This window comes from Neofelis nebulosa, chromosome 4, assembly GCF_028018385.1.
Source record: "Neofelis nebulosa isolate mNeoNeb1 chromosome 4, mNeoNeb1.pri, whole genome shotgun sequence".
NCBI lineage: Eukaryota > Metazoa > Chordata > Mammalia > Carnivora > Felidae > Neofelis > Neofelis nebulosa.
Window position 1 is genome coordinate 13,520,494 of NC_080785.1, and position 14,031 is coordinate 13,534,524.

Here is a 14,031-nt window from a genome sequence, read left to right on the forward strand (position 1 = left end):
TTGTCAATGAACACATTTCAGGAAGCCATTTATTCTCATCAGACTCAGGGAAAACTAAGCAATTCCTCTTGATGGAGTTGCTGGTATTCGAGATCACAGATAAAACCTAGGGTGATTGGTGCAGTCAAGGTAATCATGGCAATCTTGCAAATAAAAACAACGTGAAACGCTAAAAACTGCAGGGCGTAGTGTAATACAACCCATCTCTGACATTCCACTCTCAGGAACTTCATCAGCAGGATACAAAAGTGAGACAAGTATGAGAAATTTCCGTAAAGAAAGTGTGGTGGGAAAGCCTATGAGGAAAGAGTTTTCTTGATGAAAGCTATGTGTCAGATCGATCATAACTCATTTAAACAGCACTAAACCTGTAAGCCCGATGTTAAGGAAAGTTAAAAAAAAAAAAAAAAAAAAAAAAAAAGGCACGACCCACCAGATATGGACCAAACCTCATACAGTGTCTCCTTAGTCCCACCTCAGGAAGCCTTTGCCTGCACCACCCTCCACTTCTAACAGAACACGGCACACCCTCTCTCCAAGCCAATAGTTTCATTTAGCACAATGAACTTTGCAAAAATAAGTCCATTTCTGTGGAAGCCAGCAACAGCTTCTCATCCCTGACTCCACGGGTCTGTTTCTTCCAGCTCCAAACACCACCAGGCGTCCACCTTTCTTCCCTCTCAGATAGGCAGCCTGCGGTCTTTCAATCTGCTAGGCTTGAGTTATACAGTGGATAGATTTACAAGAATATACAAGAAATACATAGTCAGCATCTGCCTGACTCTCTCAATTTCCAAGTATCACTGTCGTGTAGCTAGGCTTTCAAAAAGAACACATCTCAAGAAGTTGCTCTGGCCAAGGTCAAAGAGGTTTCTGCCTGGGTTCTCTTCTAGGATTTTGATGGTTTCCTGTCTCACATTTAGGTCTTCCGTCCATTTTGCATTTATTTTTGTGCATGGTGTTCAGAAAGTGGTCCGGTTTTCCCAACACCATTTGTTGAAGAGACTATTTTGCCTCAGATACTCTTTCTTGCTTTGTCGAAGATTAGTTGGCCATACAGATGTAGGTCCATTTCTGGGTCTTCTATTCTGTTCCATTGATCTATGTACCCATTTTTGTGCCAGTACCATATTGTCTTGATGACTACAGCTTTGTGATATAGCTTCAAATCCAGAATTGCGATGCCTCCAGTTTTGTTTTTTTCAGGATTGCTTTGGCTATCCTTTTGTGGTTCCATACAAATCTTACATTTGTTCTGGCTCTACACAAAAATGCTGGTGGTATTTTGACAGGGGCTGCATTACATGTGTAGATTGCTTTGCATAGTATAGATATTTTAACAATGTTTGTTCTTCCAATCCATGAGCACGGAAAGCTTTCCCATTTCTTTGTGTCCTCTTCAATTTCTTTCATCAGTGTTCTATAGTTTTCAAAGTACAGAACTTTTACCTCTTTAGTTAGGTTTATTCCTAGGTATCTTACTGTTTTTGCTGCCATTGCAAATGGGATCAATTCCTTGATTTTTCTCCTGCTTTGTTATTGGTGTATAGAAATGCAACAGATTTCTGCACATCGATTTTGTATCCTGAGACTTTGCTGAACTCATGTACTAGTTCTAGCAATTTTTTGCTAGTCTTTCAGGTTTTCTACATAGACTATAATGTCATCTGCAGATAGTGAAAGTCTGACTTCTTCCTTGCTGATTTGGATGCCTTTCATCTCTTTTTGTTGTCTGATTGCTGAGGCTAAGACTTCCAGTACTATGTTAAATAGTCATGGTGAAAGTGGACATCCTTGTCCTGTTCCTGACTGTAGGGAAAAGGCTTTTAGTTCTTCCCCATTGAGGATGACATTAGATGTGAGTCTTTCATATATGGCCTTTATGATGTTGAGGTATGTTCTGTCTATCCCTACTTTGTTGAGGCTTTTCATTAGGAATGGATGCTGTATTTTCTCAAATGCTTTTTCTGCATCTATCAACAGGATCGTATGGTTCTTATCCTTTCTTTTATTAATGTGGTGTATCATGTTGATTGATTTGCCAATATTGAACCAGCCCTGCAGCCCAGGAATAAATTCCACTTGGTCATGGTGGATAATTCTTTTAATGTGCTATTGAATTCAATGTGCTAATATATTATTGAGAATATCTGTATCCATGTTAGGGATATTGGCCTACAATTCTCCTTTTTAGGGGTCTTTGTCTGATTTTGGAACCAAGGTAATGCTGGCTTCTGGCTTCATAGAGTGAGTTTGGAAGTGTTCCTTCCATTTCTATTTTTTGGAACGGTTTGAGAGGAATAGGTATTAACTCTTCTTTAAAAGTCTGGTAGAATTTCCCTGGGAAGCCATCTGGCCCAGGACTCTTGTTTGTTGGGAGATTTTTGATTACTGATTCAATTTATTTGCTGGTTATGGGTCTGTTCAAATTGTCTATTTCTTCCTGTTTCAGTTTTGGTAGGTTGTGAGCTTCTAGGAATTTGCCCATTTCTTCCAGATTGCCCAATTTGTTGGCACGTAATGTTTCATCGCATTCTCTCATAATTGTATTTCTGTGGTGTTGGTTGTGATCTCTCCTCTTTCATTTGTGATTTTATCTATTTGAATCCTCTCTCTTTTCTTTTTGATAAACTAATCAATTTTGTTTACTCTTTCAAAGAACCAACTCTTAGTTTCATTGATCTCTTCTACTGTTTTTTGTTATTGTTGTTGTTTATATATTATTTATTTCTGCTCTAATCTTTATAATTTCCCTTCTTCTGTTGGCTTTAGGCTTTATTTGCTGCTCCTTTTCTAGTCCTTTAGGTGTAAGGTTCTTCTTACTAGACACAAGGCTGAAGGCAAGGGAAAGAAAAGCAAACAGGTCTATTGGGACTTCATCAAGATAAAAAGCTTCTGCACAGTGAAGGAAAGAATCAAGAAAACTAAAAGGAAACTGATGGAATGGGCTAAGATAATTGCAAATGACATATCAGATAAAGGGTTAGTATCCAAAATCTATACAGAACTTATCAAACTTAACACCCAAAAAAACAAATATGGGCAGAAGACATGAATAGACACTTTTCAAAGACGACACCCAGATGGCTAAAAGACACGTGAAAAGATGCTCAACATCACCCATCATCAGGGAAATACAAATCAAAACCACAATGAGATACCACCTCACACCTGTCAGAATGGCTAAAATTAACAACCCAAGAAACAACAGGTGTTGGTGAGGATGTGGAGAAAGGGGATCCCTCTTGCACTGTTGTGGGAATGCAAACTGGTGCAGCCACACTGGAAAACAGTATGGAGGTTCCTCAAGAAACTAAAAATAGAACTAAAAATAGAACTAAAAATAGAACTATTCCTACGATGCAGCAATTGCACTATTATTTACCCAAAGGATACAAAAATGCTGATTCAAAGGGGCACAGGCACCCCAATGTTTATAGCGGCATTATCAACAATAGCCAAACTATGGAAAGAGTCCAAATGTCCATTGACTGATGAATGAATAAAAAAGATGTGGTATAGGGGAGCCTGGGTGGCTCAGTCAGTTGAGCGTCCGACTTCAGCTCAGGTCATGATCTCCCAGTTTGTGAGTTTGGGCCCCACATCGGGCTCTGTGCTGACAGCTCAGAGCCTGGAGCCTGCTTCAGATTCTGTGTCTCCCTCTCTCTCTGCCCCTCCCCTACTGGCACTCTGTCTCTCTCTGCCTTCAAAAAATAAAGTAAAAAAAAAAAAAAAAAAAAGATGTGATATATATACACAATTGAATGTTACCTAGCAATCAAAAAGAATGAAATCTGGCCATTTGCAATGACATAGATGGAGCTAGAGTGTATTAAGCTAAGCAAAATAAGTCAATCTGAGAAAGACACATACTGCATGATTTCACTCATATATGGAATTTAAGAAACAAAACAGATGAACATATGGGAAGGGGGTGCCGAAAGAGAATAGAGGGAGGCAAACCTTAAGAGACTCTTAAATACAGAGAACGGAGGGTTGATGGAGGGAGGTGGGTGGGGGATGGGCTAGATGGGTGATGGATACCAAGGAGGGCACTTGTTGGGATGAGCACTGGGTGTTGCATGTAAGTGATGAATCACTGAATTCTACTGCTGAAACCAATACTGCACTGCATTTTAACTAACAACAATTGAAATTTTTTTTTAAAGGGGGAAAAAAAACCCCAAAACCCCTCTCAGGCAGTCTTGAGACCAGGGCGGTAAAAGCTCCATAAGGCTGGGGCTCCAGCACTGTCTTTCACTTGGTGCCCAGCTGAGCAGGCTGCAGGATGATAGGCAACTTCTGTGTAGCATGAGCCTAACCTGCCCTCAAATATGACCTCCAGGGACAGAGATGCATCTCCTCCACTCCAATACCAAGCTGGGGGCAGGGAACCAAACCTTCCCTAACTGCTCTGTGTGGAAGATACAAACCTCTACTTGTATTAGTCACACATAATTCAACCAGCAGGCCCACCAGATTTCTTCCTAGAAGATCACTGTAGATAAAAATGTCAAGGATAGGAGCAAAACAAGATTTTTAAAACATCATCCCATGGCAGTATAGTAATCCTTTACTTGCTAACTTTGACGCCAGCGTCTCTGAAGGATCCCCATCGAAGGCCGGTCACTGCAAACACAGGCTTTTCCTTTTCACCCTGGAAGTTAAATACATTCATTTTAAATTAATGATTACAGTTAACTTGGAACTCTCTATAGTTAAGTCAGCAAATGCTCACAGCCTAGTTTTCCTCAAACCAAATTCTAAAAAGGGTGTTCAAGGGGTGACTGGGTGGCTCAGTCGGTTAAGCGTCCGACTTCAGCTCAGGTCACGATCTCGCGGTCTGTGAGTTCGAGCCCCGCCTCGGGCTCTGTGCTGACAGCTCAGAGCCTGGAGCCTGTTTCAGATTCTGTGCCTCCCTCTCTCTCTGCCCCTCCCCCATTCATGCTCTGTCTCTCTCTGTCTCAAAAATAAATAAACGTTAAAAATAAATAAATAAAAACAAAAAGGGTGTTCAAAATCTCAGAAATTAACTGAGTACTCAGTAAAAGGACCTGAATAAACCATCCTGTAAAATGAAATTAATTTTTAAATATTAGGCCTCATGAATCTGCTGGCAAGGGAACATATCATCATACTTCAGACTGTAAAAGAAGTACCTAACTATGCTGGCTTTTTGACCAATCAGAAGTCGGGTCAGCCAGAAGTACTTCTCTCTCAGACTTGCCCAAGGCAAAGATCATTTCAGCCTGCATTCTCTTTAGAGGTCCAAGTGTTCTCAAGTAAGATCAGAATCCTGGTACTCTAGAAAATTTCACCTGAGCATCTAACAATACAGCCAGATATCTGTCACAACAAGTCAGAATAAAAAGTGATTCGGATTGGGGCACCTGGGTGGCTCAGTCGGTTAAGTGTCCCACCTTCAGCTCAGGTCATGATCTCACAGTTCGCGTGGGTTCGAGCCCCACGTTGGGCTCTGTGCGGACAGCTCAGAGCCTGGAGCCTGCTTTGGATTCTGAGTCTCCCCCTGTCTCTGTCCCTCCCCCATTCATGCTCTGTCTCTGTCTCTCAAAAACAAATTAAGAAAAAAGAAAGTGATTCAGATTTAGCCCAATGTTTTATGGCAAAATACTGCAATTACCATCAGTGAGTTACTAATTAATCTGCCAGTTAAGCATTATATAGAAAACATACACAATAGAGTCATTGTCTTTAAGAGTTTATACTTTATAATGGACCTTCCTTAGAATATAAAAATATATAAATATATAGATATAGATACAGATAGATCAGGATCTATCTATATATCTATATCTATATCTATATCTATATCTATATCTATATCTATATAATATATACAAGATCCAGATCCTAAAAGGGACTTTTCCCACAGCTCAGAATTAGAGCTAAAGCCCAAGAGTGTGCCCACATTCTAAACAGAGCAGCCACACGCTAGACATAACTCCATAGAACTTGCTAAATGGGGGCAGAGCCAGCTCGATTTCCACCAGGCCATCAGTACAAGCAAAGATTAGGAGCTGGAGGAGAATCCTGGACACCATAAATTGCTGGTCTAGGTCAAGTATATCAAGTGTTCTCCTCGGGGAGGGCGTGCTTCCCCCTCAATCCCGCGATACCGAAACCCAGTGAGGGATTTCCAGGAAAATCACACACTCATAGGGGCAGCTTGTAAATAAAGATACTGGCCTCCCATTCCTTGCTTGTGTGTCTGTTCCAGCAGATTTGCTTTTCCACCCTCTGCACCAGTTAAGCAAGGAAAAGGGAACTAGACAGAGATGGTGGAGCACAGAGGTCATGGTGAGGCACCTTGGCCCCTGGCACAGGAGGGGTATGTTAGTCCCCCAGGTGCCAAGTGGGTATTGCGGAAAACAGCAGGACTTTGAGCCATCCTGATGATGGAAAGCTCATCTTTTTTTTTCCCCATGGAATTATCATTGACAATATGATACATTAGGGAGTAGTAATAAAAATACCTGCTCTCCATTGAGGAGGGCACTTGCTGGGATGAGCACTAGGTGTTGACTGTAAGCAATGAATCATGGGAACATAACCCAAAACCAAGAGCGCACTGTATACACTGTATGTTAGCCAACCTGACAATAAATTATATTAAAAAAAAAAACAAACCTGCCCTCAAAGAGCTCAAGGTACAACAAGGGTAGACAGACACAGACAACAGCAATCCAATGCAGGAGGTTCCCACCACCAAGAAATGCATCGAGTGCTATGAAAGCACAGCAGGTGCGACTGGATGTGGTGTGTGAGGGGATCAAAGGACACACATGGTCAGGGCAACACAACATAAATTTTAAAACAAAACAAATTTTAAAGAATAAGGTGTCTAGATTGAGGGATGTTAGAGAGAAGCACGGAGAGAAAGAAAAGGGAGAAGAAAGGTCTAACCTGAGGAAGAGAAGCAACACTGTGTGAGTCTGCAGTGGACTATTTCCCTCAACTGTTCCATAAGGGGTTTGTAAGCGTCACAACTAATAATAATGATAACTGTACAAGATTCCATGATGAAAGGAGTTGAGAAATACCAAAATTCGTTGGTTTGAAACAAGTTATGTTCACTACAATTCTTCTTGGGGTCTTTAACATGTTAATGTATATTGTAAACTTCCAGAAGGAGAAATACAAATAGTTTTCCTGAATTGTTTGTGCAACCCTTCCCTGGGAGGCACTTTGTGTAACTAATACTCCTGGGGAAAGGCTGATCAAAAGCACATAGTCTAACACGATGTCCTGGTTTTAGTATTGAAGACTTCCCAACTGGTGCTCTAAAAATGTTTTCTCTGTCTTCATTGAGGAGGATTTTAGGAATATTCTGGGAAGATTAACTAAAAAGCCTTGTAACTTCAAGGTGCTACTGATTTGGGGTGCTATGTCCTAGCAAGGGGTAGGAATGACTCTGGACTAGGAAATGAGTGTGGAAAGATCTAGACAAGCCCAGCTAACAGCCAGATGGTCATAGGGCCCTCAGGATTCAGGAGAGGACAGAGGGTCGGTAATGAAGGGACTAGTCCTTGTTGGGGTACACAAGAAAAATAAGGGTAGGTGGACAGAGGAGAAGCCAACAGACAAATTACCACTGGAATGTTAACCCGATTAAGGTCTGGGTAATTGAGGATCAGATGGAAGGGTCAGTAAACAAAAACAGATAAAAACAGGCACACAACCAGGTCTTAACAGCAAAGGACATATGTTGTCCCAAGTCATAGACCCTCTGCAAAGGGAAAAGGGCCTACTGGTTTGCTAAAGAAAAATAACTCAGAAAGCTGGCTGGAATAAAAGCTTAAGGAACAGTGAAAAGAAAACAATTCTGGTCAACTAGATAGGTACCTAATCTAGGAATTTTAGGAACTCTAGATGAAGAGAAAGAAAATAGGAATTCTGAAGTTCTGAAGCAGCCCTAAGCGTCATCTTGAGAGAATGATCAGTCAGGGTTAAAAAAAAAAAAAAAAGGAAACCAGGAATGATAGGGGAAAGGAGCAGATTCTAACTTCAGCCAGCAACCCTATCCTCTTTGGGTTCTGGGTTGGCTGATTCTATGAGCCAACTGAAGTAGCAAAAAGAAAGAACTAGAAAGGCTTCTGTAGGTCTTTAAAGCCTTTGAAGTTAAGTACCAGGCTTTGTAGATGTCTACATGGGAAAATGCCATTTGGAAATCACAGGATCGTGCCAAGAGTGATACCACCTAGACAAAGCAGTCAAGTTGAAAAGCAATGGACTATAAAACAGAAAATCTAGACTCGACTTCTGTTTTCAGCGTGACTAGTCAGATGACCAGCTGACTTTTTGTTTTCACTCTATCAAACGAAGATAATAATACACATCTTGTCTTCTTAAGCTGGAGGTCCAAATGAGATGTGAGAATTCAGTAGACACTATAAAAAGCTAAATATAAAGCATTATTATAGCTTCCAAGGACTATTTTTGGGGACTCTTCAGTTATACAGGTTTAATTGGGTTTGGGTTTGTTTTCTTTTAAGAACAGGAATCCAGTATCAGGCTTTACCTATCATGCTGCCCCCATATTCTGAAAGCAATTTCTAGGAATAAGGAAGAAAGAGAAGACAAATTCAGCTCTAGCTGAGTGCCTCAGAAGCCACAGAGGAGGCTGCTGTACTATGTTTTCTAGGAATTAATTTTCAAAGTTTTCTGCTTCCTGGGCTGTGTCATCAATACATGGAGCCTGTGGCAAATTTGATGCTGGTTTCGTCAATTCACAAACTCAGTACATTTGGGAGAAAAGAAAAAAATCGGAGAGAAGACGTTTAAATACAAGCACAGTCAACAATTTCCAATTAAATCCTGATTACTCTGGAATGTATTACTCCTCACACATTTATAAGCAACAGTGAATTACCTAGTTATTATAAGATAGAGCCTGACTCACCTCCTTCGGTAATAACAACATTTTAAGATAATATCTTCATAGATGCCAATCTGTGGTGCGTTCCTAGGCTAGACTTTCACCCAGCTCTTGCATTTTGTTGAGAATGACTTAGATTTATTATCGCTAAAGAATAAAATACAACTTAAGTCACTTTTATCACGATCAATGACATCATGGTGGGGAGTCCAGACATCAGTGCAGAAGAACAAAGGAAAAGGAAAGGAAAACAGGCTGCAAATACATGGGTTCACCAGTCATAAATATGCATATGGCCAATGCTATATAATTAACACCAATATTTTAGGACTCAAGTTTGGAATTGTGACATAGTATGGAACATTCTTTCAGAGATATCAGGAAACTTGAATGAATATAAAATGTTCAGAGCCTCTGAAGGACAATCGGAATGTAGCCAGTGCATTTTAAGACCAAATCTCAGTAAAGGACACAGGGCTCACTGTTCATACAATTGTTTGGCTTTATGGCTTAGCCTTCTCGGGAATCTGTCCTTTTGTTGTGGGGAAAGAGGGGAGAAGATCTATGAAGAAGGAATGGTTACTTAACTACTGCCCAGAGAGAATATCCTTCGTTCCAGGAATTAAATTCTTTTTTTTTTAAATGTTTATTTTCCAGACAGTGCAAGTGTTGGAGAGGGGCAGAGAGAGAGAGAGGGCGACAGAAGATCTGAAGTGGGCTCTACACGGACAGCACAGAGCCCAACGTGGGGCTCGAACCCACTAATTGTGAGATCATGACCTGTGCCTAAGTCAGATGCTTAGCCAACCGAACCACCCAGGTGCCTGGGAATTAAATTCTTCTTAAAGAGAGGATTCTAGGGGCGCCTGGGTGGCTCAGTCGGTTAAGCGGCCGACTTCGGCTCAGGTCATGATCTCGCGGTCTGTGAGTTCGAGCCCCGCATTGGGCTCTGTGCTGACAGCTCAGAGCCTGGAGCTTGTTTCAATTCTGTGTCTCCCTCTCTCTGACCCTCCCCTGTTCATGCTCTGTCTCTCTCTGTGTCAAAAATAAATAAACGTTAAAAAAAATTTTTTTTTTTAAAAAGAGGATTCCAAACAGGAATCAGGAACGGCTACTGGGTCTTCTTCCCTCCAAAATTTTTCTTTCGGAAAAATGTCAAACCAAGAAATCCTTTAATGTACAATGAACACCATTTACGTCTTTCACCTACATTCACCAGGAAAAACATTGTCCCCTATTAGCTTTATCTGTCTACGTGTTTTGTAGTTTTGTTAAATCATTTTCAAATACGCTGAAGACTTCATGACCCTCACCCCTCAAATTTCAGCACATCTCATAAGAACAAGGACAGACATAAACATAATGCTGTCACCCTCAAGAAATCTAAATTGACATAGAATATCTAATATACAGTCCCTATTAAATAGGTCTGATTGTTCCAATAGTATCTTTTATGGTCTTGTTTTTCATTCTTCTAATCCAGGATTTTGTGCCAGATTTAATTCTATTACTTTGGCTTCTGTAATCCTGAATAGACCATCTTCTTTGGATTTCATGACACTGAAATTTTTGAAGAGGCCAGACCAACTGTTGTTTTTAGAAGGTCCCACAATTTGATGGACTTTTTTCTCATTATTATTTTCAGTTAGATTCAGATAATTTAACATTTTGAGCAAGAAACTATATACGTGATGATTTATCCTTCTTGATAGATCACATCAGAAGGCAGATAATGCCCATCTGTCCCATAACTGATGATGCTAAGTTTGATCACTAGGTGGTATATGCTAGATCTCTCTACTGTAAAGGTACACTTTTCCCTCTGTAATCATTAAGTAGGCTGTGATGCTTTAAGACTGTGTTGATGTATGTTCCCCAACAACCCTTTTATCCAGCGGTTTGAGCATCCACTAATGGTCTCTACTTGAATCAATTATTTCATTAGTGATTGCAAAATAATAACTATCATGTCTTCTACGTTTACAAGCTGGAAATTCTCTAATATTAAACTGTAGGCTTATAGATTCTTCATTTTTACTTATTGCATTATAATCCATCAGCATTATTATTCTTTTTGATGTTCAAACTATCCCAAAACTGGCCAGGAGGATACCATCAGACTAGCCTCCTATGTCTTTTCCTGTTGTCTCCATCAGTTTCTGAGTAACTCTTTGCTTGGTTCTTGCCTTGCCTCTGGAAGCCATCTTTTCACAGAGCCCTGGTCATGTTTATTATGGAACACTATTTAGAGACCAAAATCTGAAGGCCAGGTACATTCTTTGTTGTTTAGTGTCATTGCTTCTAAGCCCTTTGAGTGTGCAAAGCCAGCAGAAGTTTGTTTGTTTTTTTTTTAAACAATTCACAAGTTCATCTACAAATCAATAAAATGTTAGACAACCCAACAGAAAAATGGGAAGTCCTGCTCCCACTGAACATTAGGGTGGAACATTGTTTCCACCCTAAAAAAAAAAAAAAGCCAGATAATTTACAAACTATCATTTTTTCTTGAGCTCATCAGAGAGAGAGCAGAGGCTGCAAGACATTGAAGTAACCTGAATTCCAAAGGACGGATGTGACATGAGAAAGATTTCACCTTTAGCAAAGCCTGAGGGATGGCCACCACGCAAACAGGTTCAGATGAAACCAGTCACTGTCCTCAATGCTTTGTATAATTAGCTCTTCTAATATTCCAAACCACCACATGAGATAGAGAAATTATATGGTCCAAAGGTAATCAGTGGAGGAAGTACAAAGAGAAACAACTATACTGAGAGGAGATATAGAGGAATTCTTACAGGGTACGGAGAGGTCAAGAGAGAAAGTCTGACACCGGTAAGTCAAAGGCAATGTTATACACTGAACACTAATGATCAAGTGTACACGTAAAAAAGGTTATCATGGTAACTTTTCTTTTGTGGGTTTTTTACCACAATTTTAAAAAGTAGTATCATGAGCATGTTAACTAGTGATAACAACTAGAATAAACAGGTAAAGTTATTTTTCTGTGGGAGTTATGCCTGGGACGGAAACAATATTGTTTTCATTGTAACCTCATTTGAACTGCTACAGCTCATTTCTTTAAAATGTACGTGTGCACTACTTTGTTAATTTTTCAAACTCTGGGAAAAACAGACTTTACCTTGATCTGCAAGACATCGAGTGGAATGGTCTCTCCTTTCACAATGGCAAGTGTAGCATCTGTAATATGTCTAAAAGACAAAGGGAGGAAACGATCACGTGCGGAAAACAAGCAGCACTTCCCCCATCACTCACACACACACACACACACACACACACACACACACACACACACACTCACTCACCCACTCTCTCTCTCTCCTGTCCAGAGTACTAACAGGTTCAGGGAAAAGAAATTCCTTCAAAATACTCCAAGATAGCAGAACGAGTGAATATAAAAGAATTACTGATACAAACATAGTGAAAGGCTCTGATACAGACTCAAAAGAGAAGGCTTTGGCCAAGAGAAGTTTATACAAAGGGCCAGTCATTTGTTTATTTCACATTTGACTCTCTACTATGTGTCTGACTCCTATCACTGGAAAATATGATAGTTAATATTAACAGCATCTTTCACTCATTCTAAGAAACTCAAGCACTTGAAAAAACATTATTTCTTTTTACTCTATTAACCCAAAGGGTAACTAAAGGACAGGTTTGAGTTATCTAAGCAAAATATAATCCAGAACCCAAGACCTATTCCTCTGACTTTCCAGGATTACAAGGATGTAATTTTAATTGCTGATTCTTTTGTTCAAGGACACGAGACTGTCCCTATCTACATTCTGACTGTCAGTTGAAAAGTCTATAGGTAAAAAAAAAAAGCTTGTACTATCAGCAACCGTTCAGGGCATGTGAAACTATGCCAGGCTTGAAAGTAGTTCTAGGTTCATACTCTAATTAGATCCCAGGTCAGACACACATTAGGATACAAAAGACAGTCAGCAAAAGAAATATTAAATCAACAAGTGGCCAGACAATAAGATATTTTCTCTTGCAGCAGAAAGAACAAGCAAACCCACATTGAATACTTTCCTAGCCCGGCCTGTCCACCCCTCCTGTCACTTACCCGCTGTCCCTTTGCATGGCTCACTAGTCTCACCCTTCAGATCTTGGCTGATATGTCACCACTTCCCCTAAGCAGCCTCTAGGCCCTTCCCTATAATTCTCTATCACTGAACTGTGTTCATTTTCCTTCACAGCAGATCACAATTTATAATACATATTTTTTATTTACATCTTTATCATCTGCCTCCACCTGGAGACTAAAAGTTCCACAAGGTTGGTGATAATTTACATCCCTTATTGACCAATATAAAACCTAACACCTAGCCTAGTGCATGGTGCATACTAGGCAATCAATATTAGATGGATGATTTTATTCTATAAAATTCCAAGCATATAAAAAAAGTACAGAGAATAGTATCATGACTCCTGTGTATTCCTCATCCAGCCTCAACAATTATCAATGCACAGCCGATCTTATTTCCTTATACACCTCCCACCCACTTCTCCCCATCTGTATCAGAGCAAATCCCAGATATCTTAACACTTTATCCATAGATATTTCTTTATATATCTCTAAAAGATAAAAAGGTTCTTTAAAAAAAACATAAATTGCCATTATTTCTAAAACACTTAAATAATTCCTTTATATCAACAACATTTAGTCAATGTCAAAATTTCCCCAATTAACTCATATTCTTTTCAGCTTCTTTGTTCAAATCTGGACCTAATAGATAAGATCTATACATTGCAATTGGCTTATATGTCAAGTCTTTTCAAATCTACGGAGTCTCTCTCCTTTTCCCTACTCATTAAAGAAATGGGTTGTCTTACTGTGTTGCTGAGGATCTGGATTTTACTGATTGCGTTCCCATGATATTAACACATGTCCCAATTCCCTGCATTTCCTAAAAATCTGATTGGGCATGGAGTTTTTGGCAAAAGTACTCCAGAGGTAGTGGTGTGTACTTGTATCAGTAAGTACATGAAATCTGTTTGCCTCTTTTTTGTGTGATAGTAGCAACTATTGACAATCAATGGCTAGATTTACTAGTTAACAGAGAGTTGCAAAATGGTGACCTTTTAATTCTATTATTCCTTCTTATTTATTA

The 14,031-nt window shown here is 39.8% G+C and overlaps 1 protein-coding gene across 3 annotated transcripts in view; it reads right to left on the bottom strand.

The window, feature by feature from the left end:
* Positions 1–14,031, bottom strand: part of AGK (acylglycerol kinase) — an 83,468-nt gene that overhangs the window by 19,055 nt on the left and 50,382 nt on the right. For all 3 annotated transcript variants that reach the window (XM_058724063.1, XM_058724065.1, XM_058724064.1), the window contains exons 9-10: positions 12,036–12,105; positions 4,578–4,657 (exon numbers count right to left, since the gene is read on the bottom strand). In XM_058724063.1, the coding sequence (XP_058580046.1) occupies positions 4,578–4,657; positions 12,036–12,105 (150 nt within the window). The remainder of the gene's footprint in view (positions 1–4,577; positions 4,658–12,035; positions 12,106–14,031) is intronic.